Raw genomic sequence first — 25,500 nt, 5'->3', positions numbered from 1 at the left:
GTCAGTCATAAATCACATATGCAAGTAAACAGAAAGCACAAATAAAAATAATAAATATGAAAACAAAACCGATGGTTACCGGTTTCCCGTCGTTTCCTCTGCTGCCTGCATTCCCCTGTAACCAAACAGAGTGTCAGCAGTGCGTGACACAATCAACTTAAGAAAATCGATAAATATATCAAAAAAAAAAAAAAAAAAAAAAAAACTACTGTCCACACATTAGTGTTTCTCAAATAACTATATTGTATAGTGGATTAACAGGCCAGACAAATTGTAGATAATTTCCCTTCAATAATTAACTATTAGAACTAAGGTCTAATCCTGGCTTAATCTTAAAAAAAAAAAAAAAAAAAGTAAGGTTTCAGTGAAGAACCATTTTCATTGAACTGTTCATAAAATAAAAGTATTTCTTAGTGTGAAGAACATTTAATTAATCTAAACAACCTTTTACCACTATAAAGAACCTTTTGTACAATGAAAAGGTTCCATGGAAGTTAAAGTTTCTTTATAGAACCATTAGCCGATTTTCCATCGTCGGACCAAAACCATCTCTTTAGGAGTAATTCACTTAAAAAAACAAAACAAAAAAACAAAAAAACAAACTTTTGCTGATAATTTACTCACCCCCATGTCATCCAAGACGCCCATGTCTGTCTTTCTTCAGTCGAAAAGAAATTAAGGTTTTTGATGAAAAGATTCCCGGATTTTTCTTCATATAATGCACTTTACTGGTAACCAAACAGTCCAAATAAGAGTTTCAGTGCACCTTTAACTGGCTTTAAACGATTCCAGATGATGAATAAGGGTCTTACCTAACGAAACGATCGCTCATTTAAAAAAAAAAAAAATAAACAACAAAGTTGAAGTTTTATAAGCTCAAATGCTCGCCTTGCTCTGTTCTGTGATCCACAAAATGAACAAATCTTTTTCAATTCGTTCGTTTCATTCGTTGAACGAACCAAATGACCAGAGCAAGGCGAACATTTGAGCTTATAAAACTTAAACTTTATTTATTTTTTAAATGAGTGATCGTTTCGCTAGATAAGACTCGTATTCATTGTCTGGAATCATTTAAAGCCCTTTGAACAGTTTGCAGTTTGCACTAAAATGGTCATTTGAGTCCCAGTCCCACATGGAGAAAAATCCTGGAATTTTTTCATCAAAAACCTTAATTTCTTTTTGACAGAAATATATGGACATCTTGGATGACATGGGGGTGAGTAAATTATCAGCAAAAGTTTTTTTTTTAAAAAAAGTGCTACTCCTTTAACTGCACTTCAGGACATGGGAGGAAGTGATGCAGAACTTTTTAAAATGACGTGCGCTAGCTGTCAATAATGACACCACTCCACAACATTCACCTGCTCTCCTTTCTGTCCAACACCTGGTTCTCCCTTCTGTCCCTTTTGATTCCCATTCAAAATGCCTGCTGGAATAACTCCAATGTTAGGGCAGTCGGAACATGCTTCCCCCTAACAGAGCGAAGATGGTAAGACATTAAGACAAGTTGCAAAATTAAGCCATAATGTCAAGTAATTCACAAACAGTGAACAGATTCTTCATCTTTTCTCGACAACACCTGGCAGACATACCTTTTCACCTCTGGCTCCTGGCTCCCCCTGAAAGAGAATCAGTTTGTAAAAATGAAATTTCAGCATTCTGTGTGTGTGTGTGTGTGTGTGTGTGTGTGTGTCAGTATGTCATATTGTGAACTTTGGATTGATAAAAATAAGACTAAAATAAGCCAAATACATTAACAAATAGTTATTTTTTAAGGTAAGGCCTATCTAAAAATGCAAATAAAGTAAACTTCAGAGCTCAAAACTTTCTTCTCTGTCCAAAAAACAAAAACCCACACACACTGAAAAACTAAGGATGAGATTCACTAAACAGGGCAAATTAACATGAGACCACAATCCCATAAAAGAGCGACGGAAGCGGAAAGTTCTGTAGGGGATTTACTAACAATGTGCAAATGAAAGGATACAGACACAGCCATTCCATTTATATTATGACCAAACCAATCTAACAGGATAAGTGCAAATTAAAAATAACGTGGCTTGGCAAACGATATGTTCATTCTGTGCCATTTAAAAAATAAATAAATAAATAAACACGAGTGGAAATAATTCTCTCTGTTCTCTGTGGTGTCTCCACCATGTCAAGCACACAATGCTTTTAGTCCCCTTGAAGTCATTAATAATTGTATCTTAAAATCATTGTAATCTAAAATATCTTAAAGGGACTATATGTAACTTTTTTATGTGCAGTAATTTATTATTTAAAACCAATATTGTTATTCGTAAATATGTCCTCAGTGTTGTACAAATACCTCTGCCAATTATCTGACTAATCCTCCTGAATAAATTATTTATTATCTTTATATACATGGGATGGTTAAAGGAGTAGTTCACAAAAAAAAGCAGATAATTTAATGATTATTTAATGATAATGCCCATGTTTTTCTTTCCTAAGTCGAAAAAAAATTCAGGTTTTTGATGAAAACATGCCAGGATTTTCTCGACATAATGGACTTCATTGGGAACCAAACAGTTCAAGGTCCAAATGAGAGTTTCAGTGCAGCTTCAAAGGGCTTTAAACGACACCAGGCGATGAATAAGGGTCTTATCTAGTGAAATGATTGGTCATTTCAAAAATAAATTAAAAAGTTTAACTTTTATAAGCACAAATGGCCGCCTTGCTCTGTTCTGTGATGCGCGTTTTTGACTCTCCTGTTCAAACTCGTTCATCAAAATGAACAAATCTTGTCTCGAATCTCGAAGGGTCCTAGACAAGACCCTTATTCATCGTCTGGTGTCGTTTAAAGCCCTTTGAAACTGCGCTGAAACTCATTTGGACCTTGAACCATTTGGTTCCCAATTAAGTCCATTATATGGAGAAAATCCTGAAATGTTTTCATCAAAAACCTTAATTTCTTTTCAACTGAAGAAAGAAAGATGTGGACATCTTGGATGACATGGGGGTTTGTATATTATCAGCAAAAGTTTTTTTTTTTTTTTTTTTTTTTTTAAAGTGAACTACTCCTTTAAGTCCACAGAGGCTTCCATGTAGTTCCATCATCTTGAAAAACTAATAGCAAAGAGGAGTATAAAGTACTATGCCAACGCATTTGACCTAATGGTTAATTCGGCCCCGCAACAGATCCTCCTAAATTTTACACACTGCACCTTTAAAGCATATTAAAAACACCACATAGACATAAAAACAATATTAAAACCAGGGGGACTTTAATACATGGGTGTTTTGGGTGTTACATATGCAAACCTTAGTAAATTACTTTGTATCCTTAATTAAAATATTCTCCACCCATACATTTTGTGTCTGAAAGGTAAACTCTTCTAAATACATATGCAATAAGTTCAGCCACAAAAATAACTGTCCACGACTTTATCAGTCACGGAAGACAGCACTGTTTGTCTTCAGTAAATCCTGACAGTAGCTGGCACAAGCTGTTAAAAATGGCTCATTATAAAGTAGTTTGCGATGTAACAAGAATGAATATATTAACACATCATGGCGCATTTACACATCAACAACATATATAAAGTGTCCTGGTCAGTAATTAATAAGAAGGAAGATAGATACATACTAATAATCAGAAGTGTTGTATCTAATTTCTCATGCAAAGAGGGTATTTACACTAAGTGGAATGTAAAGTAGCAAAAACAGCCCAATTAATTCTAAGGGTCAACGAGTGAGTGGTAAAATGGTAATATAAGCTAAATTATGACTAGTTTTAGAGTGAGAAATCTTGATTAACATTATACGTGGACCTCGGGGGAACAAAATAAGATGATTGAAAAAAGAACACAGAGAAAAAAAATGCAAGCTGAAATTGCCCATGGAAAAAATATCCTTCATTGTGTTAGAGTAGTTTATTTATTTGTTTCATCCAAAAGGATGGCTGGTGTTTTGTGAATGCCCAATTTTATTAGTCTTTTTTTTTTTTTTTTCAAAAAGATTTGGCTGGTGTCAATTGTAGATACTACAATTGTAAGTCAAAAGCAATAGCATGTGATTTGAGGTACTTCCAAACAACAGTTTAATGTTTTGTTGGAATATCAAACAGTAAGTAGGAGCGATAGTGTTAGTGAAGCTTGCACATGAATTATGATATTCCCCCTCTAACCATGCATATATTCATGTGTTATACTCATTACATGGGTTCCTATGCAGTAAGAAACAAGTAAGCATTAAACACACACCTTCTCTCCTGATTTGCCATTCAGTCCTGGAGGGCCCTATGAAAAGAGAGCCATATGAGTATGAGCATCAGTCTCCCTAATCATGACACTAATGTCATCCTAGCTGACCGCAGCTTCCCTCTTGCCAATGTCCCAAATTTGCACCCTGTCACTTTCTGCATCCCACGCTCTCACTCTCTGTCCCATAACTAGGTATGAGGAATAGATCGTGATGGCATTGGAAATCGTTATCGAGAAATGTGAACAAGCGCTTTGTATGGTATGCCGCATAGAAAACCTTTTTTCTGAAGAGAATGGAGAAATTTTAATGGGCTAAAAATGAAAGGGCCTTTACCGTAGTCACTGAGTAAAATGGAATCCGACATGGGAAGTGGTCTAAGCTTTGAGGGTGGAAATGTTTCATGGATGAAAAGAGAGACCTGAAGGTCCCTTAAACTATAACGAGCCATGATATAATATCTGTTCACTCATCGAGAGGGTAGTAGAATGGCGAAAGCATTTCTCATTCAACACAACAACAGCAGGCAAAAAGCCCTCGCTGATTGTTGGCTTATTTCATCGAGCTTGGCAAACACAAATATGGTGGACTCACTGAGGTGAACAGCATCTTTTTAAATGATAACAAGCCTACCAGGCACAGATTTGAGCAATGGAATTAAATAAAAAGTTTCAGGATGCTACAGAGAGACATTGAATCAAACATAATGAACTGCTTTTAGCTTTTTGTGACAATCACAAGTAGTTTCTCGAGTTAGTTTTGGAGTAAACTCACAGGTGGACCAGGTTTTCCTTTGCCCGGGGCCCCTGGTTCTCCTTTAGGCCCCTGCTTGTCCACGGTGTTGCCAGACTCCGAAGAGACCACTGGACATGATTCACACGGCTCTCCCTGAGAAAATAAAGAAACATTAAAAAAAAAAAATCTAATTCTGTCATCATTTACTTGGGTTTTTTATTGTCCCAAACTTGTATGTATTAGGGTAATTAGCGTTAACTCTTTCCCCGCCAAACACGGAATTTTCCGTGTTTAATGAAAAAACGCATCTGCGCCAAACACGGAATTTTCCGGGTATCCGTGTTTTAGGTGGTATACGGTAAGGAAGACCTGCGCGCATGTCCTGAATGATTGCGCAACTCTTTGTTTAGAGAAACAGATTGCAATCGTCTCAAACAGTGGAGTAGTGAGAATGTATCAGACAGACAATGCAGAGGTATATGGCTGAAGTACTGGTGGTTAATGGACTCGGAGTCCGATCACTCTTTATTTGATAATTCTGAATCTGATCGGGACGAAGTAGTCAGTGAGAGAGATGCACATGTTCATGCTAGCCATGGACGTGCCGCAGATAGATCGTATAATATTATGACACTATAATATGTATGTGTGTGTGCAGGCATTTATGTGTGGCTGTCTAAATATGAAGGTGTAGCCTAATTGTCAAATTATTTCTCTCTTTGTGCACATTTACCACATTGTAATATGTATTTGTGTGTGTGTGTGTGTGTGTGTGTGTGTGTGTGTGTGTGTGTGTGTGTGTGTGTGTGTGTGTCTAGGCCTGTTTATTGTAATTCCAATTATTCATTATTCACAGGTAGAACACAGAGAGGCAGAGGCAGAAGTTTTATTGCAAAAGTTACATTTTCCCTTACATCCTGGGAAATTTGATATATTTTACATTTATTTTATGTTTTTAATTTATTTTGGAAAGTTTTATATATGAAGGAAACAACATCTGAATGTATTCTGCTTTTAAATGCACTTGTTTGATAAAAACACCTTTTTCTCAGTTTTTTGTCCAAAATGTTGTGTTTTTGACAAAACCTACCTCTGTTCAAGAGGCAATAAAAAAAGAACAGATGAAGATAAAATAAAAACGTTTTTTTTGCCTAAAAGCAGAGGCTCAGATCTTTATTTTTATATACATCATCTTCATATATTCATGGAAGAAAATATTCAGCGGGGGCATTCAAATTTAGCGAAAATCGTCAAAAACCCTGGCGGTGGCTGGCAACTTTTTTTTAAAACGCTGGCGGGGAAAGAGTTAATTACTAAAAACATTTTTTTTAATTGAAACAAAGCTAAAAAAAATATATTGTTAGATGAAAAACTTAAAAATGGTCATTTGAAGCACAAAAAAACTGATAACTAAAACTAAAAACTAAATTAAAGGGATAATAACAAATAAATAGTACTATAAATAAAAATGACAAAAACAAAATGATTAAAAAAATCAACTAATATATATATATATATATATATATATATATATATATATATATATATATATATATATATATATATATAAAACTGATTAAAAATATTGATAAACTAGCTTTTTTAATGTTTGATTTTATTTCAGCTAATAATAATAATAATAATAATTATTATTATTATTTTTTTTTTTATGAAGGGGGGAAAACAATCATATTGGACATTTATGCCCCATGCAAGAAAGAACATAATGGTTTTTAAACATGACATGACTAAAGTGTTATATGGTGAACTGTCCCTTTAAATAGAAAATAAAGCAATAACAAGCAAGAATATTCACTGTGACTTTCTGTGAATTCTGAGCAGAATCAACATGCAATAGCAATTTTCATGCAGAATCTGAAATTGAGACCGCTTTAGCTTACCTTCTCGCCTTTATGTCCCGAAGGACCTCTCGGACCCTGTCAGCAAAACAAAACACGTCATTGGAAGATTAGAACAGCGGAAGCTCATTCAGCTGCAAATGCAAATTATGTGCTGATAGCTGCAGTGGTAATAGAACTAATTATTGTGCTGATGACAGTAAACACATTTTGTCCCGTACAGTGACAGAACAATCAGGATAGTGATAGAAAATCAGGATAATTAGCTCATTCCGACTTAGCAATTCAGCACACACCATCATTTCACATTGACATTTCTCTATAGGTCAAAATAAGAAAAAGAAAATGCACTTACAGGATCTCCAGTCTTTCCGTCTACACCAGGTATCCCAGAATCCCCCTAGACATGTACAGATTGTTTTGTTATTAGCACTTAGGCAATTGGAAGAGACACATTGAGGAAGGAAATGGTACGTTTACATTAAACAGTTAACATCTTCATCGCTTTGGGGTCAAAGCAAGAAAATGTCCCTGTAGTTAAGTCTCAATAATTAAAGATACTCTGGTAATGGTAAACATACTTTCTCCCCTTTAGATTCTGCAGGTCCACCAGGGGGCCCCTGTGAGAAAAAAAAAAAAAAAAACAAATGGTAAAGTACTGATTATAACGCACACTAGTACGGAGCATATTTTTGTAGAAGTCAAAAGCTTAGTGATGGTGACGTTGATGTCATGTGACCGTGGTGTAGAGCTTTTTGACTTTTGCTGATTTTGTTTACGCTTCAAAATTCATAAAAGTTGTGTTGATTTGTGAAGATTATCACAATGGACATCATAAACTTTTGTTAACAAATTATGGTAACACTTTAGTTAGGGTCCAATTCTCAATATTAACTAGTTGCTTATTAGCATGCATATTGCAAGGATATTGGCTGTTTATTAGTAAAGCATATATTAATGCCTTATTGTGCATGACCTTATTCTACACTCTTGATTAATCCTATCCAATACCTAAACATAGTAATGCACTATTAATAAGCAGTAATTAGGAGTTTATTGAGGTAAAAGTCATAGTTAATAGTGTGAATTGGGCCCTAAACTAAGTGTGACCCAAATTAGGTGTTAATTATTACGTTATTCTACGTTAAAGCTACACTGTGTGATTTTTACCCCCATCTAGCGGTGAAAAGGTATATAACCATCCAGGCAATATTAGTTTCTGTTCCTCTCAATTCCGATTTCATTTTAACTCCTACAGTGGTCAATGTTGTCCAAGATTAACATGGCTTCCAGTTCGACCTCGTCCATGAGGGTTAACTCAAACGTAAACGCGAAAGGCGAAGCTTGAATTAACGGGTGTGTCCCTCTTTGGCTAATGTACTTTCAAGATGGAGGGGCAACATGGCGGCCGACATTAGAACCCCTTACCCGTATGTATTTTCAATGGCATATTATACACTCACAAGAATACTGTATTACTTGAACAAAGTAAATATACATGAATGAGCATATTTTTGAAACTAAACTAAGTGTTTTAGCTAAGAATAAACTAAAAGAGTTACACAATGTAGCTTTAATTATTAAATTCTATACTACTGTTCAAAAGCTTGGGGTCACTAATATTTTTTAGTTTTTGAAAAAAAGTCTCTTATGCTCACCAAAGCTGAATTTATTTGATCAGAAATGCAGTTGACATATTGACTTATTTTTATTTTTATTTTATTACATTTAAATTGTAATTTATTTTACTGTGACGGTCAAGTTGAATTTTCAGCATCATTACTTTCTGTGTCAGAAATCATTCTAATATGCTGGTTTAGTTATTAACGTTGAAAACATTTGTGCTGTATAATGTTCTTGTAAAATGGTGATGCATACAATGGTGATACAGATGCTATTGTGTAAAACAAACGTGAATAAAGTTAAAAAAATGTAGCAAATTATCATTCAGAAACGTTTAGTAAGAGCCGTGTGTGGTGAGGTTCGGTTTGACTCTCTTCATCACGGTTTTCTTGGTCTGATTCTGCCTCAAACTGATACTGCAGTTCGACACATATTTACATCTGGACCGGAGCTCATGACATGCCAGCGCAGTCTCACCCCAAAAAGTCATATAACTGACGTTTTGGGACGTCTTTTGACCATACGTCAATATTCGCCTTTTTAGGGCCCCCTTAAACGTCGGTAGATGAGGTTATGGGATCCTAACTCTACAACAGACCTAAACCTAACCCTAAACCTGTCACCTAACTGACGTTAAAGGTAAAGCGTCAGTTGTATGACGGCCCGGGATCGCCATCTAGCGACGTTTAAGGGGGCCCTAAAAGGCGAATATTGACGTTTGGTCAAAAGACGTCCCAAAACGTCAGTTATATGACTTTTTGGGATGAGAATGTGTTGGACATGCACGTTTTGCCCGTAAAGGTAATGGGCGTTAATCTTCCGGACAATGTGAGCGACAGTTTAGCCAATCACAACACACCGGGCCAAACTAACCAATCTGAGCCCACTGCCTGTTTCTGAGGGAGTGGTTTCATAGAATCAGGAAGTCAACCGCTCGTTTGAGGACAGAGGAGAGCTCGGCTGACAATAAAGGTGAAGTTAATGAAAAGTAAGACTTGTAAAAAAAGAAAAACCACGAATACATGTTGTATTGCACCCCATAAATACAATCATGCAAAGAAAAAATAATGAATATTCCTTACTGGTGGTCCTGGTTTCCCAACTCCGGGCAGTCCAGGAAGGCCCGGGCGTCCTGGTTCTCCTGCAAGCCCTTCCGGACCGACTACACCAGGGGCGCCCTGTGAATTATTCAGAGCTGAGAAACACTGGCTGTGCATAACAAGCACTAAAAATAATGACACCACAAATCTAGTGTTAATTTATAGTATCTCAGAAAACAGTTAAATAAATCCCAATTTGATCAGTCCGTTTTACCTTTTGTCCTTTGGGGCCTACCACACAAATAGGATTAGCTCGACCCTATGACAGGCAACACCAATAAAAGATCATTAGCTTGAGTTCATCTCAAACACTGGCATTAGCAGTATCACACTGCTTACATAACAACCCTCCAACCAAACAAGTCAGCTCACCGATGATTTGAGGCTTAGATAGATAAACAGTTTAAAGGCAAATTCCAAGTATGCATTAGCCGGCTCGGCCATATTCGCCATCCTCTTAGAACATGCTTTGTATACGGAATAGAAAAGATTAAGCATAATACAACCCGACTATCCATTTCAAAGAATCAATGAGGCTGCATTGATTTGTGGCTCTTTGTTGGCTTATGTAATCTATGCAGCATTAAGAAGATTTAACACCCAAAGAGATAGCTAATGAAAAGAAAAGGCAGCAGAGAGTATATGGGTAAGAGCCCAATTCAGGCTTTTCGCTGCCGAGCGCTTTGAATATATGGAGCCACTTTAAACAATATAAAAGTAAAGAGACTCTTACATCCTTTTAAAATTAAAATATGTGCACAGAGACACAATGTGCACGTGATAGATTACACAATCGTTCATTAATTTTTTGAATACACTCTTGCAGCAAGACATTGAAATACATCAACATGTCTGAAGGACGGCATGTGCATATACAATGTACTTAAAGTCGGGCATAAATAAAGAGCCTGTTTGAGATTCACATCAAATGCTAGTCACTTACATCTTTGCCTGGACTTCCGGCCAGACCTGGGGCTCCCCTTTCTCCTTTCTGTCCTTGGTCCCCCTGAATACATATTAGAGAGAGACAAGACAGACAGAGAGAAATGGAGAGAGAAGTAAGTGGCAAGCTAGCTCTAAAACACTCGTTACACGTTATATCAACACGATGCCATCTTCCTTTACCTTCACTCCTATAGCTTCCCCCCAGTTGGCAGCCAGACCCTGAAACGTAAGAGATTGAGAAATGGGTGAATCAATAGCCAGAAATAGTATCAAGATATCCCCTCTGCTTCAGTGAAGCCTGTTGAACAAAAATTCGATCGCCCGCCTCTCTCTAAAAGACAAGGTTGGCACACACACTTACCGACTCGCCCTTCTCTCCTTTCTCCCCTTTAGCACCTTCTAAGCACTAAAACACACAGATACAGCATGTCATCCAAGTAGTTCATTTACATTCCAAACTTCTGAGACCACAAAGAAAATCTGGGATTTGATCATCTAATTTAAAATGGAAAACAATACTAAAATGATATTAAGATAATCTAATTGTACATATATTTTATTTTATATTCTTTAAAAGGCCATTTAGGGCTGTCAAGAGAATACCATTTTTTTTATGTAGTTAATAACACGATGTCGCCATTTATTTAAGAATTAAGATTTATATATGTTCAAATGGCTGATTCATTCTGGAATGAAGTAAATGGCTCTTTTTATGAATGGCCAGGTTGATTCACTCAAAATGTGGATTAATTCAGAAATTAAACCCCTCTGTGTGTTGCTTGAGACGCACAACAGTTCTTCTCTGACTTTTATACGTATTATATTCATTGACAAAATTGAGCGTTTAAATGGGTTTTTAAATATTAACACGTTATTATTTTCCCATAACTAATTAGCTCAATTTACGTGTTAAATTGATAGTCCTAATATATATATAGGTCTTGTCTATATATATATATATATATATATATATGTATATATATATATATATAGACAAGACAGTTTCCACTAAGGATCTGTCAGTGCCAATGCAAATGCAAAAAACATATTGTATTGACTCACTCGTCCAGGAACTCCAGCACCAGTACAGTCCAAACCCTGTAAGATCAAACATTGTATATGAACAATTTAAGGAACAATATCACACACATATAGAGCAACAGTCTTGCTTTTGTAATGCCTCGTATCAGTCCCCATCTTGTAGACTCTTGATATTGTCTACATTAAGAATTCTTCATTAAATAATATATATATATATATATATATATTAACCCTCTGGTGCTGTTCGGTAATTTTTGAAATGTTACGAAATGGTATGGTACAAAACTTGGTAAAGTTTTTGGCACTTTCTGTGTGAACACACACACACACACAATTCAAAAAAGTTGAATGGTCCTGAAAAAAATAGTCACACTTCAAAAAACAAATTGGAAACAAACGGGCAACGCATTTCATCTCGTGGAAACATTTGGTATTCTCGCCAAAACAAAATCTTACAGAAGCATTTTTTTTTTTTAGATATCAACCTTAAATTTGAAACACAGATTGTTTAGATGTATGGCTTTGATTTTAGAGTGACAGTTTTAGAGTAAAAAAAAAAAAAGTTATGGAAAATACATATTTTTAAAATGGTATTTTTGTGCATTTTTCATAAGAATAAATAAAATCTCCACTTTTTAAAACATTTTTTCACTTCAGCAATACTCTGCCAAGTGTCATCTTTAAAAAGAGACAAAACACAAGTCCAAAGCATTAAAGATTTATGACAGTTTAAGTTGGACATTTCATATTCTCAATAAGTAAATAAATGGATAATAACTACAGCATACATATAACGTAGTACCATAAAATCCCCTAAAAAAAAAAAAACATTATTAAACTAAAATAGTACAATCATTTAGTTGAAGAAAAAGAAAATCTGTCACTTTTTGACCTGTCGCACGAAGAGATGATGCCAGTAATAATGAAAGTTGAGTAGTCCGCCAAGCTGCATCACTGGCACAGAAGCTAGCTTCTAATGAGGCATTAGTATAAAATGCCAAACTAAACAGCGCTGTAATCATTTATTCCCAGGTCTGGACAGAGGACAGATTTTACATACAAACATACTTGCTCAAAGATTGCCATTTCTTACCTGCTCTCCCTTCTCTCCTTTGAGGCCTGACTGACCCTCCTGGATAACCTGCAATATACAATAAAGAATGTACTGCATGTATATAGCACAATTTTATATGAAAAGACCAGCTTAAACGGACAAGGGCCAAAAAAAAAAAAAAAAAACATATACAGTGAATGTGTTTACTGTGCCAAGATATAAATGTTGTACATGCAAATATGTAATGGAGCATGTGACGAGGTGGTAAAAGCCCTGGTCAATCCTTGAAACTCCAAAAATATCTGGCACTGCACTGCACTGCACTGCACTGCAAAAAAAAAAAAAAAAAAAAAAAAAACTAAAAAAAAAAATAACTAAAATCTGCCATTTTTCTTCCAAGCAAAATGCATTAAGAACACTACACAGTGCATGTAGCTTTGCAAGTGCATTGGCTGCTCATAAGATTCCTCAAATGTAGCAGAAAGTCTGGCCAACCTTTAAACATTCAAACTTTACAAGCATCCTAAATGTATGCCAGATTTTCAAAAAAGTAAATGCATCTCTTTCCAAAGGCGTGATAACAGCACGCAGGACTCATGCACACTCATGCCTGCAAATCCTGCTGCCTATTATACATGCTGCACACGACAAACTGAATGTGAATACCCACACTCGATTCCTCATTGAGCAGTAAACAGCCTGCACACTGGAAACAAAAGAGAAAACCCAGTTGTTCCTATCCATGACCACTTATTTTCTAAAGTATGATTTTTGGATATAGTATTTTTCGCTCCACTCCACTCTAATCCAGCTTTGCCTTTGACTTTAAAACATATGTTGGCCTGTGGGTGGCAGTGCAACATAACGTTAATCGGCATGGGAGCGCAGAATCGTGAGCGTGCGCACGAGGAGCTCGACTGCGTGTCATTTCAGCTTGGCTTGGTTCTCTCACGGGAGACATAGATCAATAAGAACAGAAGACTACTCACGGCAATGTTCACCAAAGCCAGCTGCACAGTTATAAGGGAGGGGGGCACCCAAAGTGAAATACTAAAAAATAACTAGTTTTAAGTGGGGGAGGAGCACAATTAAAACTAAATCTACTACCCGTGGACTTCTGCTCAGACAACAGGCGGTTAACTCGCATTGATGTGGTGATGTAAGAGAGAAGGTGCGTCTCTTTGAGAACGGTTGGCTGACACTGATTCATTCTTTCCAGAGGTGCACACATAAGAAAGCAACATGATGAAAATCAACTCCTTGAGATTTGCACGCACTCGCTCTGTTCACACGAATCGATGGATTTATATGCAAGCCTACTGAGAGTTTGTGTGTCTGGCCAATTGTGAGCTCATTGCTACAGTATAGGCTAGAGGGAAATTCTGGTTTGGTTCAATACAAGTTAAGCTCAATCAGGAGCATTCGTGGCATAATATTGACCATCACAAAATGTAATTTCAACTTGTGCTTTCTTTTCTGTAAAAAAGCGCTAAAATCTGGGTTATAGCAGATTTAGCATGGAGGTAAATGGGGCCATCCTGTTAACCCTGAAATATTTAGCCACAAAATGCAAAAAAAAAAGGTTGCGTTAAAGGGATAGTTCACTTTGAAAATAAATCTTTAATATCCAAGATGTAGGTGTCTTTGTTTCCACAGTATTTTCAATTTTTGATCAAACCGTTTTTGATCAAACCGTGTAATGGAGACCTATGGGGTCCACCTCAAAGAGCATGCACAGAGAAGTCCAAATTAAACATGATTTAATGACTTGTAAATGTGAGAACACATTGATGGCCTAAGACATGAAACAAGCGGTTTGTGTGAGAAAACGAAAAGTATTTATATCGTTTTTACCTCTTGTAACCACAGCTACGTCCAAGTACTCTGAGAGCGCGGGCGCTTCTATCTGCTCAAGCGCCGGCAAGCCCCGGAAATTATCTCTCAAGCGTGTACGTCACTCATTGTTTACACAGAGATTTCAGAAGTGTTGCCCTTCACTGTGAAGATCTAAACATATTTAAATGTACAGGAAATTGCAATGGAAGACGATTTCGATATATCAACAGACAACATAGATTTTTTTTTTCCGCAACCGCGGAAGAGATCACTTCGGGCGCTTTCCGGCGCTTGCCCAGAATGAAGTGCCCATGCCTTCAGATCACTTGGATGTGGCTGTGATTACAAGAGCTAAAAACCATATAAATACTGTTCATTTTCTCACACAAACCGCTCGTTTTATGTCTTAGGCCATCAATGAGTACATTTACGAGTTATTAAATCATGTTTAATTTGGACTTCTCTGTGCATTGCTCTTTGAGGTGAACCCAGGGTGGACCCCATGTACCTCCATTATATGACTGACAGACAAGAACGGTTTGACCTAAAAATATCAAAATTGAAAATACTTTGGAAATAAAGACACCTACATCTTAGATGCCCTTAAGGGGGGGGGGGGGGGGGGGGGGCGCTTACATCCTTAATTAAAATGACATTTTGACATTAAAATGAAATTTTGACATCATGACATTTTTTTTTCAATCTTAATTAAAATATTATGTATTATTCTTTTAACTCTAGGTTGCTATGGTCACGCACGTAAGGTTGTTTATGTATTTAACTTGTGGCCACAAGAAATCGATTTCGTTCCCTCAACATATTAAGTTGTGGCCACTTCTTATTATCACGTTCCCAAAAGTTAATATGACATTCCTATTAATGAATATCTCGCGGCCATGATGACATGTCACGTTCCCACAAGTTTATATTTTATGGCCACGACCAAACTAAGTGAACCTCCCAGTCACCATGCTATTTAACTAAGGCCTGATCCTGGCTTAATCTAAACCCTGTCTGTGAAACTAGGCCTGTTACTCCAAAAATTGTGTTTACTTTCATTTCATTTCATACTTTTCAGTTAGTTATCAGGGCAATTTTTCTAAAAGTTTTTTTAAAAAAAAAGGTATATTAAAAAAAATTATATCTTATAGTTTATTTTATTTAACAATAGAACTGATATAAAATAATTTGGGACAGGGCCATTGACCCATTGTTTAGCTCTGTAAATCATACCAAAACCACACTTGCTGCATCCCACTCAAATACTGGCATTTTCAGGCTTTGCATTTTATTTGAAAGCAGGTAATACCTTTTCTCTATGAGTCATAAACTATGAGTGTTGAGTGGGTGAAGAGAGGGAAGTGGGTGAAGGAAGGTGACAAATTAACAGGAGTTCTTTAAGAAATATGGGTGGTAATCTCTTATTGTGCCAGAGAAGCACATTTACCAAGCAAAAGTCTTTCTGTATCCAGTTGGTGTATTATCACACAATATGACCTGTTATCATTAGCAAATTATCAGGGTCAGTGTCAGTGTTCTTCCCACTGAAACTCAGCACGCAGCAAATTACTTACCAATTAAACTGAATTTCTAGCTATTGGGTGGAATCTGCTGGGACCGCACGTCTTTATGTCAGGTTTGGAGCTTTATAATTGGGATAGTCTGTTGCTATTCATGGCAAGTAGCCACAAATCATTTTTCGTTAGACTTAATTCAAATAACTTACTTTTTCCGCCAGTTCCTTGGATCCGAGGATTGCCTGTAGAACATAAAAACAAAGGAACGGACAAAAAAAGGTCAGATTTCTAAAACACAATGGCAGTCCTCATAACCAATATAGAATCGCTTAGCTAACCCCTACACCTAACCTAACCCTAAACTAGTAAAATCAAAAATTTTCCAAATTAATTTGTGAATATTTTAAATGTTTAGGCTAATAAAGGGGCAAAAAGTCAAAAAATATCAGAAAATTTATATATATATATAAATAAATATAAATAGATATAGCCTACCTACCAACGTCCATTGCCATGATTTTTTGAATGACTTATCGCGAGAGGAAAAAAAAAAGTTTTGGTCGCATAACATTGGTTAATGAAAACACCGTCATTTCGCAATAGTTTATCGACATTTAGAAAATATCGCAAAAGTTTTGCACAAATCTGTAATGGAAACGCACCTAATGTGAGGCATCACATCAAGTGCCCAGTTAGTCTCAGACTAAACTGCATGTCTTAACTGAGGGCAACTTGCACTGACATATTTTAAAATATGTCTCAAGATGCATCTTGTCTCAAGATGCACATCAGTAATGTTTTTATTTTTATTTCTAAATCATGTACATAAAAGCTACTTGAATGTCTTCATTAAACTAAGGCATATTCCTGACTTAATTTAACTTAATCCCCGTCTATATATTTTGTTATCGCATTGCAGTATAAAGAGAGATCACATAATCGCGGATTTTTAGGAGGTACTGAGGTGAAGCCCTCTAAATAGGATCTAGAAATGCCTATGTGCGTAATACACCTTCACTCACTCCTTATTCTTATCTTACAAGGCTCTGCTGACCTGATGTTGGCACACTCAAGTGTTTGCTTAATATAGATCTGTTTGTATTGTCATATTCATTCTACGGTGAGTTTTGGCAGTATGTTCAACAGTGAATGAGACTCTTTTGAAAGAGAGCAAATGGGGAGGAGAATTGGCAGGAAAAGAGAGGGGGAAGTGCATTGAGGAGGGACATGATTTGACAGAGAACATCAGCAACAGACAGAAAAACAAAAGATGTGTTTGTGGAGCACACGTGAAAGTAAATCCTTGAGTCATGTCCGAGCAGAGAAAGCAAACATAGCATAGGGACGGCTGATCAGACTGAATAGGCATGGAAAAGAAAAATCAAGGAAGAAAAGTGCTCAGTACCTAATCTCCAGTCAAACCCTGAGATCCAGATTAGAATTTGCTGACAGTGCATACATGCACGCAAACATGAAAAAACAGGGTTCTGAAGAGAACACAAAATGGACATGGTGTCCATATAGCTACAAGCTTTGCACAGGATGGAAGAGGATTATGATGACCTGTTCAAAAAGCCAGAGTGGAATGAGCGCATGAATAATGCAGGGAACTTTGTTTAGCTGCAAACGTGCACGTCTCAGCTCATGAATTTCTCCCTGACGGTGAGCTCAAAAGAAAAAGAAAGCAATGACGGAGGAATGCTGTGATTTTGAGGGACTTTAATGCGGGGTGGATTGAGGATCTGCGTAGGAGGAAGGGGTTAATGCAGAAGTAGGCTAATGCTAACAGCTTCCAACACAGCCTGGAACTCATTACAGTCCGTCATAAAACACAGACTGCTATGCTACAAGACAGTAACCTGGGTCAGAGGAAAACATGGGAGCATGTTTGATTTTTTTTTTTTTTTTTTTTTTTTTTTTTAAGAAAAAAGGCTGGAAGTATGTGTGCTGAGCTTAAGCTCACAGCTGTGATGCTGTCTGGTTGAGATTGTATATGGAAAAATTCCTCAAATGAACACACACACCATAATTTGTGCATGATCTCATGCACACGTAGGCAAAACATGGCAGTAATGCAACTGCAAATGTATTGAACTTTAACATTTTCTTTTAAGTGTTCATAATTATGCTGTAATTAATGATTAACTGAACACAAAGGCATATTAACCATTATTTAACAAACCAGTAATCAATAATTAAAGGTGTAGTTCACCCTAAAGTGAAAATTAAGCCATCATTAACTCACCCTTGGCATTGTTCTAATGCCGTACACACCTTTAATAATATTCATTTTAGGGTGAACTATCCCTTTGACTGAACATGTATTAAGGGCATATTATTATTTAGAACTTATCTAAACATTTTAAGGATTAATAAGACAATAATTAATGGTTAACTGAATGTACGGTAAATGCATTTTAGGGTTACACTATATTTATAGTCCACTTAAGAGTCTACTAGCTGTAACTTTTCAACTTCATGTCAACTGATAGACTGTGAGGTTATGGTTGGGTTTATGGTTATTAGAATAGGTTGACATGAACTTCCAAAGTTACTTATAGTGCAAGATGGTAAGATATTATAATAACGAGACATTTTAAGATGTTTTCTTTTCTTATAGAATTATTTGAACTTTTCTTGCTGAATTTTTTTAAGATTAATCCTTGTTAGATTTGTGCTTAAACAAGATAAATTTGTGTTACGGGTTCAAGAAAAATAAACTTCATTCAACATGTAATTTGTAACGATAGTGTATTTGGCCAGCAAAAGGATAGTCCATCAAAATTATGTAATTGCTTCAAATCATAAAAAAAAAAAAAAAAAAAAAAAAAACTAATTTAGAAAATGATTCCTGCAGTGTGTAAAACTGAGCCATGCTGTCTAAATTCAGACAATTACTCAATTTGGCATGATCATACATTAATGTGTTAGTACTGTTAACATGGGATTAAATTAGTAAATACTGAGACAGGAAGTGGCATGAAAACATATGAATTGATACATCTAATGTGTACCAATGGAGCTAAGTCCTCTGTCACTAATATATGGCAGCAGAGATAAAGAGTGCTTACACCACAAGACCAAACTATTTATATCATTTCCACCTTAAATGTTCTACTGTTCTTGTGACTCATTGTTTTTCCTCACACAATAAAAACCTCAAAAAGTTGATGTATGTGCAACTGTGTGTGTGGATGTAACAAGTTGCTTTGAGTGTGTTTGGCTCTAATACAGAGCCCTCTGGATGTAATTATGTTGCATGTGTGAGTGTATATGAAACAATACACGTGGCAAGCGGAGAAGATGTGTGACCAGTTGGAGACCAGCTGAAGTGAATTCACCAACCAGCTTTTTTATTAGCTCTGCTAATGATCATGACTCACTGCTGCCAGGAGAAACAACAAGAGCAGCCCACACTAACACCACTGAGAAACTGCTGATGAATCTTTTTTTTTTCCATGGGAAATAGCATCCAAATCCCTGGTCTGAGAAGAAGTTATTGTTATCTGGAAGATTGAACTAAGGTTATTCCTGGAGAAGGTAGAGACACAGAAAAGTAGAATGATGCGATGGGGTCAGTGAAATTGCGTGTACTTATTGCAATAGATGCACACTTCAGCTCTACGCCATGCAACTTTGGTATTTTGTTCATCCAAAAACTCAATCATTTACTCACCCCATATTCCTCCAAACCAACATAATTGTTGTTTGAGAAAGAATGTTCTAATATTATGGCTGGCTATATTATTAGTCGACCAAACGTTTGTCGATGATAAGAGGCTTAGTCGGTCAAATTGTTTGATATGCAAAAATACATATATTAAAATGTTTTTATATTTAAATGGGATTAATGTTAGCTTTTGTATTATTGTGCCCAAGAGCAGGACCTATTTAAGTCCACAGGTCGAAAGTAGTAGTTCCAACCACGCAAGTTTGTGATGCTGCTTGTGAATGTTAGTTGGAACTTAAAGGAGAACTCCGGCGAACAATGAACCCTTGGTCTAATAAAACATCGGTACCTAGTCAATCTTTCTCTGAGTTTTGTTTTCATGATAATCGAATGTAAAGAGTTTTATTTCTAAAAACTGGTTAGCGTATAATGCTAGAAATGGGGGCATTGACTAAGTAAAAAGAAATTGCTAGTTTATAGCGATATTACTGTGTTAGTGTGGAGCTATTTTGAGCCTTGTTAGTGGTATAAACTAGCGATTTCTTTTTACTTAGTCAATGCCCCCATTACTAGCATTATACGCTAAACAGTTTTTAGAGATACAACTCTTTACATTCGATTATCATGAAAACAAATCTCAGAGAACGGTTGACTATGTACCTATGTTTTAGTAGACCAAATGTTCATTGTTCGCCGGAGTTCTCCTTTAAGTTTCAGGAAACGCCAAATCGCTGAACTTTGTTGGTATCAACTAAACTTGCGACCATAGTTGGCTAACAATGCTTTTTGGAAACGCACCCCACATCATTTACACAGCTACTCCATGTGGTAATTACAGTGTGTCAGGTAGAAAATTCAAACGTTTGCCTAGCATCCATTGATCTCAAACATGGCTTGTTTAAAACTTGTACTGTAAGTAGTATCCTAACATTAACCACTTTACATGGGCACTCATGTTAAAGTTAACCAAGACAAATGTGCAAATTATTAGATGTACAATATATCCAAGTGTTGATGTGGAGTGTGGAAGCTAAATTAGTTAAGCACTTAGTGCATGACATGTTTAACATAAAGTGCTTTTTTCTATATAGGTGCATCATGATCCACTGTACTGTGGAGATGAGACGGCATCGTCAACTTCATCTTTGCAGCTGACACTGAGTTTACTATTACATTTTTAAAATGTTCAGAAAGTCTCTTTTCTGTTTTTTTTTTTTTTTTTTTTCCCTGACACATTCATACTCATTACTTTTGCCAGCGGGCTTTAGCAAGCTCTTGATTTTAAGCGCTTGGAAGCTTCTTTATGGTTTAGTAATTCTCTGTAATGTAGAAACATGTTATAAATGTTACTGAGACTCAAACCATTTTCCGAAAAAATATATATTTAATAAATTAAATTAATATCATAAACGTGCAACTAGCTGACTAATGGCTTAAATGAACGACTAGAATATAGTCAACTAGAAAAATCGGTAACACATTACTTGAAGGGGTGTGCATAAGAATGACATGACACCTTCATAACCATGACATGACATATGTCTTGAATATGAAGTAAGGTTTATGCATGTTTATGACAACTGTCATTAAGTGTCTTTCGCTCAATAATGACATTTTGAATGCAAATATGATATTGTTTAAGATGTCTTTATGACATCTTGACATAAACCAATACATCAGTCAGTGTCTTTGTCATGACAACTTGATATAAAATTAAAGTTACACTGTCATGTGGTTGGCTTGTCGTGAGGCCATTATAAATAAACTACATTATAAACTACAGTGGTACACAGTGAATTTGTCATTAAAAAGTTATAATGGCTTCATGACAGCCAATGTCAAAACCAACCACCAAACAGTTTAATGTAATGTTAACCAATAAAGCTAGGTGCTTTCTTAAGTTTGATAATTAATCTGCTACGTCATTTTTATGACAGGTTGTGTTGTCTTAGTAATGTCAAGTTGTTATGACAAATACACTGACAGGTTATGATGTATTGGTTTATGTCAAGGTGTCATAACATCTCAAACAATGTCATATTTGCATTAAAAATGTCATAACTGAGCAAATGACACTTAATGACAGTTGTCATAAACGTGTATAAAACCTCTTTCATATTTATAACATATGTCATGATAAGATTATGAAGGTGTCATGTTAGTCTTATGCACACCCCTTCAAGTAAAGTGTTACCGAAAAATCTTTAGTCGGGGGCAGCCCAATAATAATGTAATAGTACATTTTTAAATTAATCAATAATTAGGCCTATATTAATTATTCAAAAGTGATTCCTTGCTTACAAAGCCTGAAAATAAATTATACATTTTAATATGAAAAAGTAAAATAAAACAAAAAATATTTACGTGCAGTGAGAAGAGATGAGGGCCAACAATTCATTAAACATGCACAATTAACCCTAAAAATAAGAAAGAAAGCACAAGAATGACAACAAGTAGATGCAGGAGCAAATGTGCACATACCAGGACCGGAGGAACAAGAATAAAATAAATAAATAAATAAATAAATAAATACAAGAGCGGTGGAAGCAGAAAATGCTTGATTTCAACACTGCTAAAGCCCACTGGGCATTGTTCACAAGAATTTACGTTCATACCAGTTTCTGCAGAAGAGCTCATTCAACTGCCTGCTAGTGGGATGCTTAATGGCCACTAACTGTGTCATTTTTATGTCGAATATCAGGATGAGAAATATTTATCAGCCTACATCATATCACATCTCATCTCTTCATCTATTTATGTGCTGTAATGCTGCTGGGTTAAACCATTCATGTGTTCTAACAGGGGAAATGTGAGAAAAACTCAACTGGATGCTGCACATTAGTATATTATTAGCATATTATTAACATATTTGCCTAAAGGGTACACCTATTATAAGATCACCTCTCTGGGCTTTAGGAGCATACACACAGGATTTGTTCTGTTTGCACCACTTTTAATTGTTGTTTTAATATGAACAAATGCATTTGATGGACGTCTTTGGTCAGTGTGTAACTGTGCTGCATTTTGAAATAGTGTTGAATAAAAATAAAAAAAAAAAAAAAATCAGTTTAAAAAAAAAAAAACACATCTCGAGGCCTCTTCAACATATTCCATTCTTGTTACTTATGAATGCATCCTGTTTGTACGCCCCCTTAATAGCTCCCACTGAGAGCAAGTACATGTGTCTTCAAACCCTTCCAACCATCTCAAGATCAGGATCCCACGTTCGAAAACTAACAAACCCCTCTCTTAATTTCTGTAAGATCTATTCATTAGAGGCCCTTGCACACTTTCACTGGCTAATGTTCAAGTGCAGCATCAGGAGATCGTGTGAATGAGTTTATGTGCTGCATCTCAATAACTGCATCTCTACAACCCGTTTTTGGTTAAACGGGTTTAAATTGCACAAGATTTTTTTTACAATTTAACACTACCTGAGAGAAGGGATTGGGCACAAACTCCACTTGGTTCTCTGCAGCTCGTCGACTCTTGGGAGCATCTGGTGGGCACTATAGAAGCACAAAGGACACCAATCAAACCAATTTGATCATTGATGATACTGTTAAAGTCCCCTTATTATGCTTTTTCAGATATCACCTTTCACATAGTTTGTAATAGTTGTTTCTGAATGTAAAATGTGGCATGATAAACAAGCGATTCTGAACTGAAACAAGTCGTCAGTAATTCCAGTCTAACTTCATGCATGAACCTACGTAGGTTTGTAATAAATTTGCATAATGCAAGTCTGTTGAGAAGACGCTGTTTTCTTTACTACAAATGCAAATCCACTTAAAGGTATAGTTCACCCAAAAATGAAAGTTAAATAATTAATTACCCTCCCCCATGCTGTACCAACCCTGTAAGACCTTCGTTCATCTTCGGAACACAAATTAAGATATTAAGATATTTTTGATTAAATTTGAGAGCTGGATCACTACCACATACTGTAGGCACCATACAGGGCAATTTATACTTCTGCCGCGAGGGTACGCCGTATGGTGTAGGCAACGCACGTAGGCGATGCCGTCGTGAGCATTTATACTTCTGTGTTCAGGTCTTGGTTGCTCTGCAGTACTGCTCCGAAACACTAGTTGGCGGCGGAGGGATTTTATGTTCCACTGTGTTTGGATTCCTCGCGGCTAGGTTACTACAAGCAATGGCGACTAAAAGAGAGCGGATCAAGTTGGAGTTGGAGCTTATTGGGGAGGAAAAACAGTTAATTTTAGTGAAATTACTTAAACTAAAAGGAGGACGTCGGAGGAGATGGTACGTGTGGAAATGCGTGAGATGGTATGTGCGGAAATGCGTAGGAGGAAATGCGATGCTACCAAGCTGACCAATCACAGATCTTGCGGTCCGCGTCGTCGCGATGTGTACACTCTAAAAAATGCTGGGTTGTTTTAACCCAATTTTGGGTCAAATATGGACTAACCCAGCCGTTGGGTTAAATTTTTACATTACATTTTTAACCCAACATTTCAGGTTTGTCCATATTTAACCCAAAATTGGGTTAAAACAACCCAGCATTTTTTAGAGTGTAGTTCCATTTTTGAGGAGGTGCGCGTCAGGCTACGGCAAAGGGTATGCGGTATGGTACGCGTCTGTCCGAAATATAAATTGGCCTAAAGGGACTGGAACTTGACGGCCCAGAAAGTCATTGAAGAAAATGTTTAAATATTCCATGCGACTACAGTGGCTCAACTATAAGTTTATCAAGCGACGAGAGTACTTTTTGTGAGTAAAAAAAAAAAAAAAAAGACTTTATTCGACTATTCCTTTTCTTGCTTGTAGGCCTGAGACGAGAGTTCAAGAGATTTCCACGACGCAGTAGTAGAAGAAGAACGCAGTTCTCACGCATTCGTCGTGAAAATCTCTTGAACTCTCGTCTCAGGCGTACAAGGAAGAAAAGGAATAGTCGAATAAAGTCGTTATTTTTGGGGGGTCTTTCGCACAAAAGTATTCTTGTCGCTTGATAAACTTATAGTTGAGCTACTGTAGTCACATGGAATATTTAAACATTTTCTTTAATGACTTTCTGGGCCGTCAAGTTTCAATCCCTTAGGCAGCCTATGTAGCAGTGATCCACCTCTCAAATTGAATCAAAAACATCTTCATTTGTGTTCTGAAGATGAACCAAGGTCTTACGGAGTTGGTACAGCATGGGGGTGAGTAATTAATGACTTAATTTTCATTTTTGGGTGAACTATCCCTTTAACATGCACTTCCAAATGATATGAGATGGTAAACCTATCGCCATCATTACTGTTCATATCACGGTGTATACAAGTGATATTTCTGACACACGCTGTAAGCGGTAGACAAAAGACCATCTGACCAATCAGAGCAGAGTAGACTTTCAGAAAGGAGGGGTTTAGAGAGACCGAATCATTTATCAAAACATTTCAGACACTGTGAGAAAAGAAGTGATACTGCAATGTATATTATGAGAAAATGAATGTGTTTTTACTACCTTGGATACATGTAAACCTATTGTAGGAGACCTCCAAAACAAAATTAAAATAAAATAATAAAGGGGGCACTTTAAATAAAACTATTTCATCAACTGAAATAAACTTCTAATCAATTAGAAATGTTACTTAACTAAATACTTAACCTGAAATAAGTTTAGGTTGAAACACTAAAATTATGACACGGTTATAAAGCTAAATAGCTTATATTAAAAACACTAACACTTGCTTTAAACTAAACTAAATTTGATAAAACTTAAAATGCAAATATAAACTGCAAAAATAAAATCTACTTCAAAATATGTATAAATACCATAATAGTACATAAATAACATTAGATTTCATGTACTGTAAATCAAAACTCTTTCTCATGCACACTTCTTGGCATTGATACTTTGAACCAATATGGTCTTTCAAGACATCTGCGA

At 36.2% G+C, this 25,500-nt stretch overlaps 1 protein-coding gene across 3 annotated transcripts in view; it reads right to left on the bottom strand.

Annotated features, from left to right (window-relative positions):
- col16a1 (collagen, type XVI, alpha 1) overlaps positions 1-25,500 on the bottom strand; it is a 109,983-nt gene that overhangs the window by 31,512 nt on the left and 52,971 nt on the right. For 2 of the 3 annotated variants that reach the window (XM_089123209.1, XM_089123210.1), the window contains exons 10-27: positions 23,039-23,113; positions 16,144-16,176; positions 13,252-13,287; positions 12,621-12,668; positions 11,549-11,584; positions 10,848-10,892; positions 10,667-10,705; positions 10,485-10,547; positions 9,756-9,800; positions 9,524-9,619; positions 7,400-7,438; positions 7,174-7,218; positions 6,861-6,896; positions 4,999-5,112; positions 4,227-4,262; positions 1,593-1,619; positions 1,362-1,472; positions 80-115 (exon numbers count right to left, since the gene is read on the bottom strand). In XM_089123209.1, coding sequence (XP_088979335.1) covers positions 80-115; positions 1,362-1,472; positions 1,593-1,619; positions 4,227-4,262; positions 4,999-5,112; positions 6,861-6,896; positions 7,174-7,218; positions 7,400-7,438; positions 9,524-9,619; positions 9,756-9,800; positions 10,485-10,547; positions 10,667-10,705; positions 10,848-10,892; positions 11,549-11,584; positions 12,621-12,668; positions 13,252-13,287; positions 16,144-16,176; positions 23,039-23,113 — 960 coding nt within the window. The remainder of the gene's footprint in view (positions 1-79; positions 116-1,361; positions 1,473-1,592; positions 1,620-4,226; positions 4,263-4,998; positions 5,113-6,860; positions 6,897-7,173; positions 7,219-7,399; positions 7,439-9,523; positions 9,620-9,755; positions 9,801-10,484; positions 10,548-10,666; positions 10,706-10,847; positions 10,893-11,548; positions 11,585-12,620; positions 12,669-13,251; positions 13,288-16,143; positions 16,177-23,038; positions 23,114-25,500) is intronic. The other variant, XM_089123211.1, reaches the window with a different exon arrangement.

The sequence above is a fragment of the Pimephales promelas genome, chromosome 18 (assembly GCF_988280905.1).
Source record: "Pimephales promelas chromosome 18, fPimPro1.hap1.1, whole genome shotgun sequence".
Taxonomy (NCBI): domain Eukaryota; kingdom Metazoa; phylum Chordata; class Actinopteri; order Cypriniformes; family Leuciscidae; genus Pimephales; species Pimephales promelas.
The sequence above is the reverse complement of the archived record's forward strand: the minus strand, read 5'-3'. Positions and strand labels throughout refer to the sequence as shown.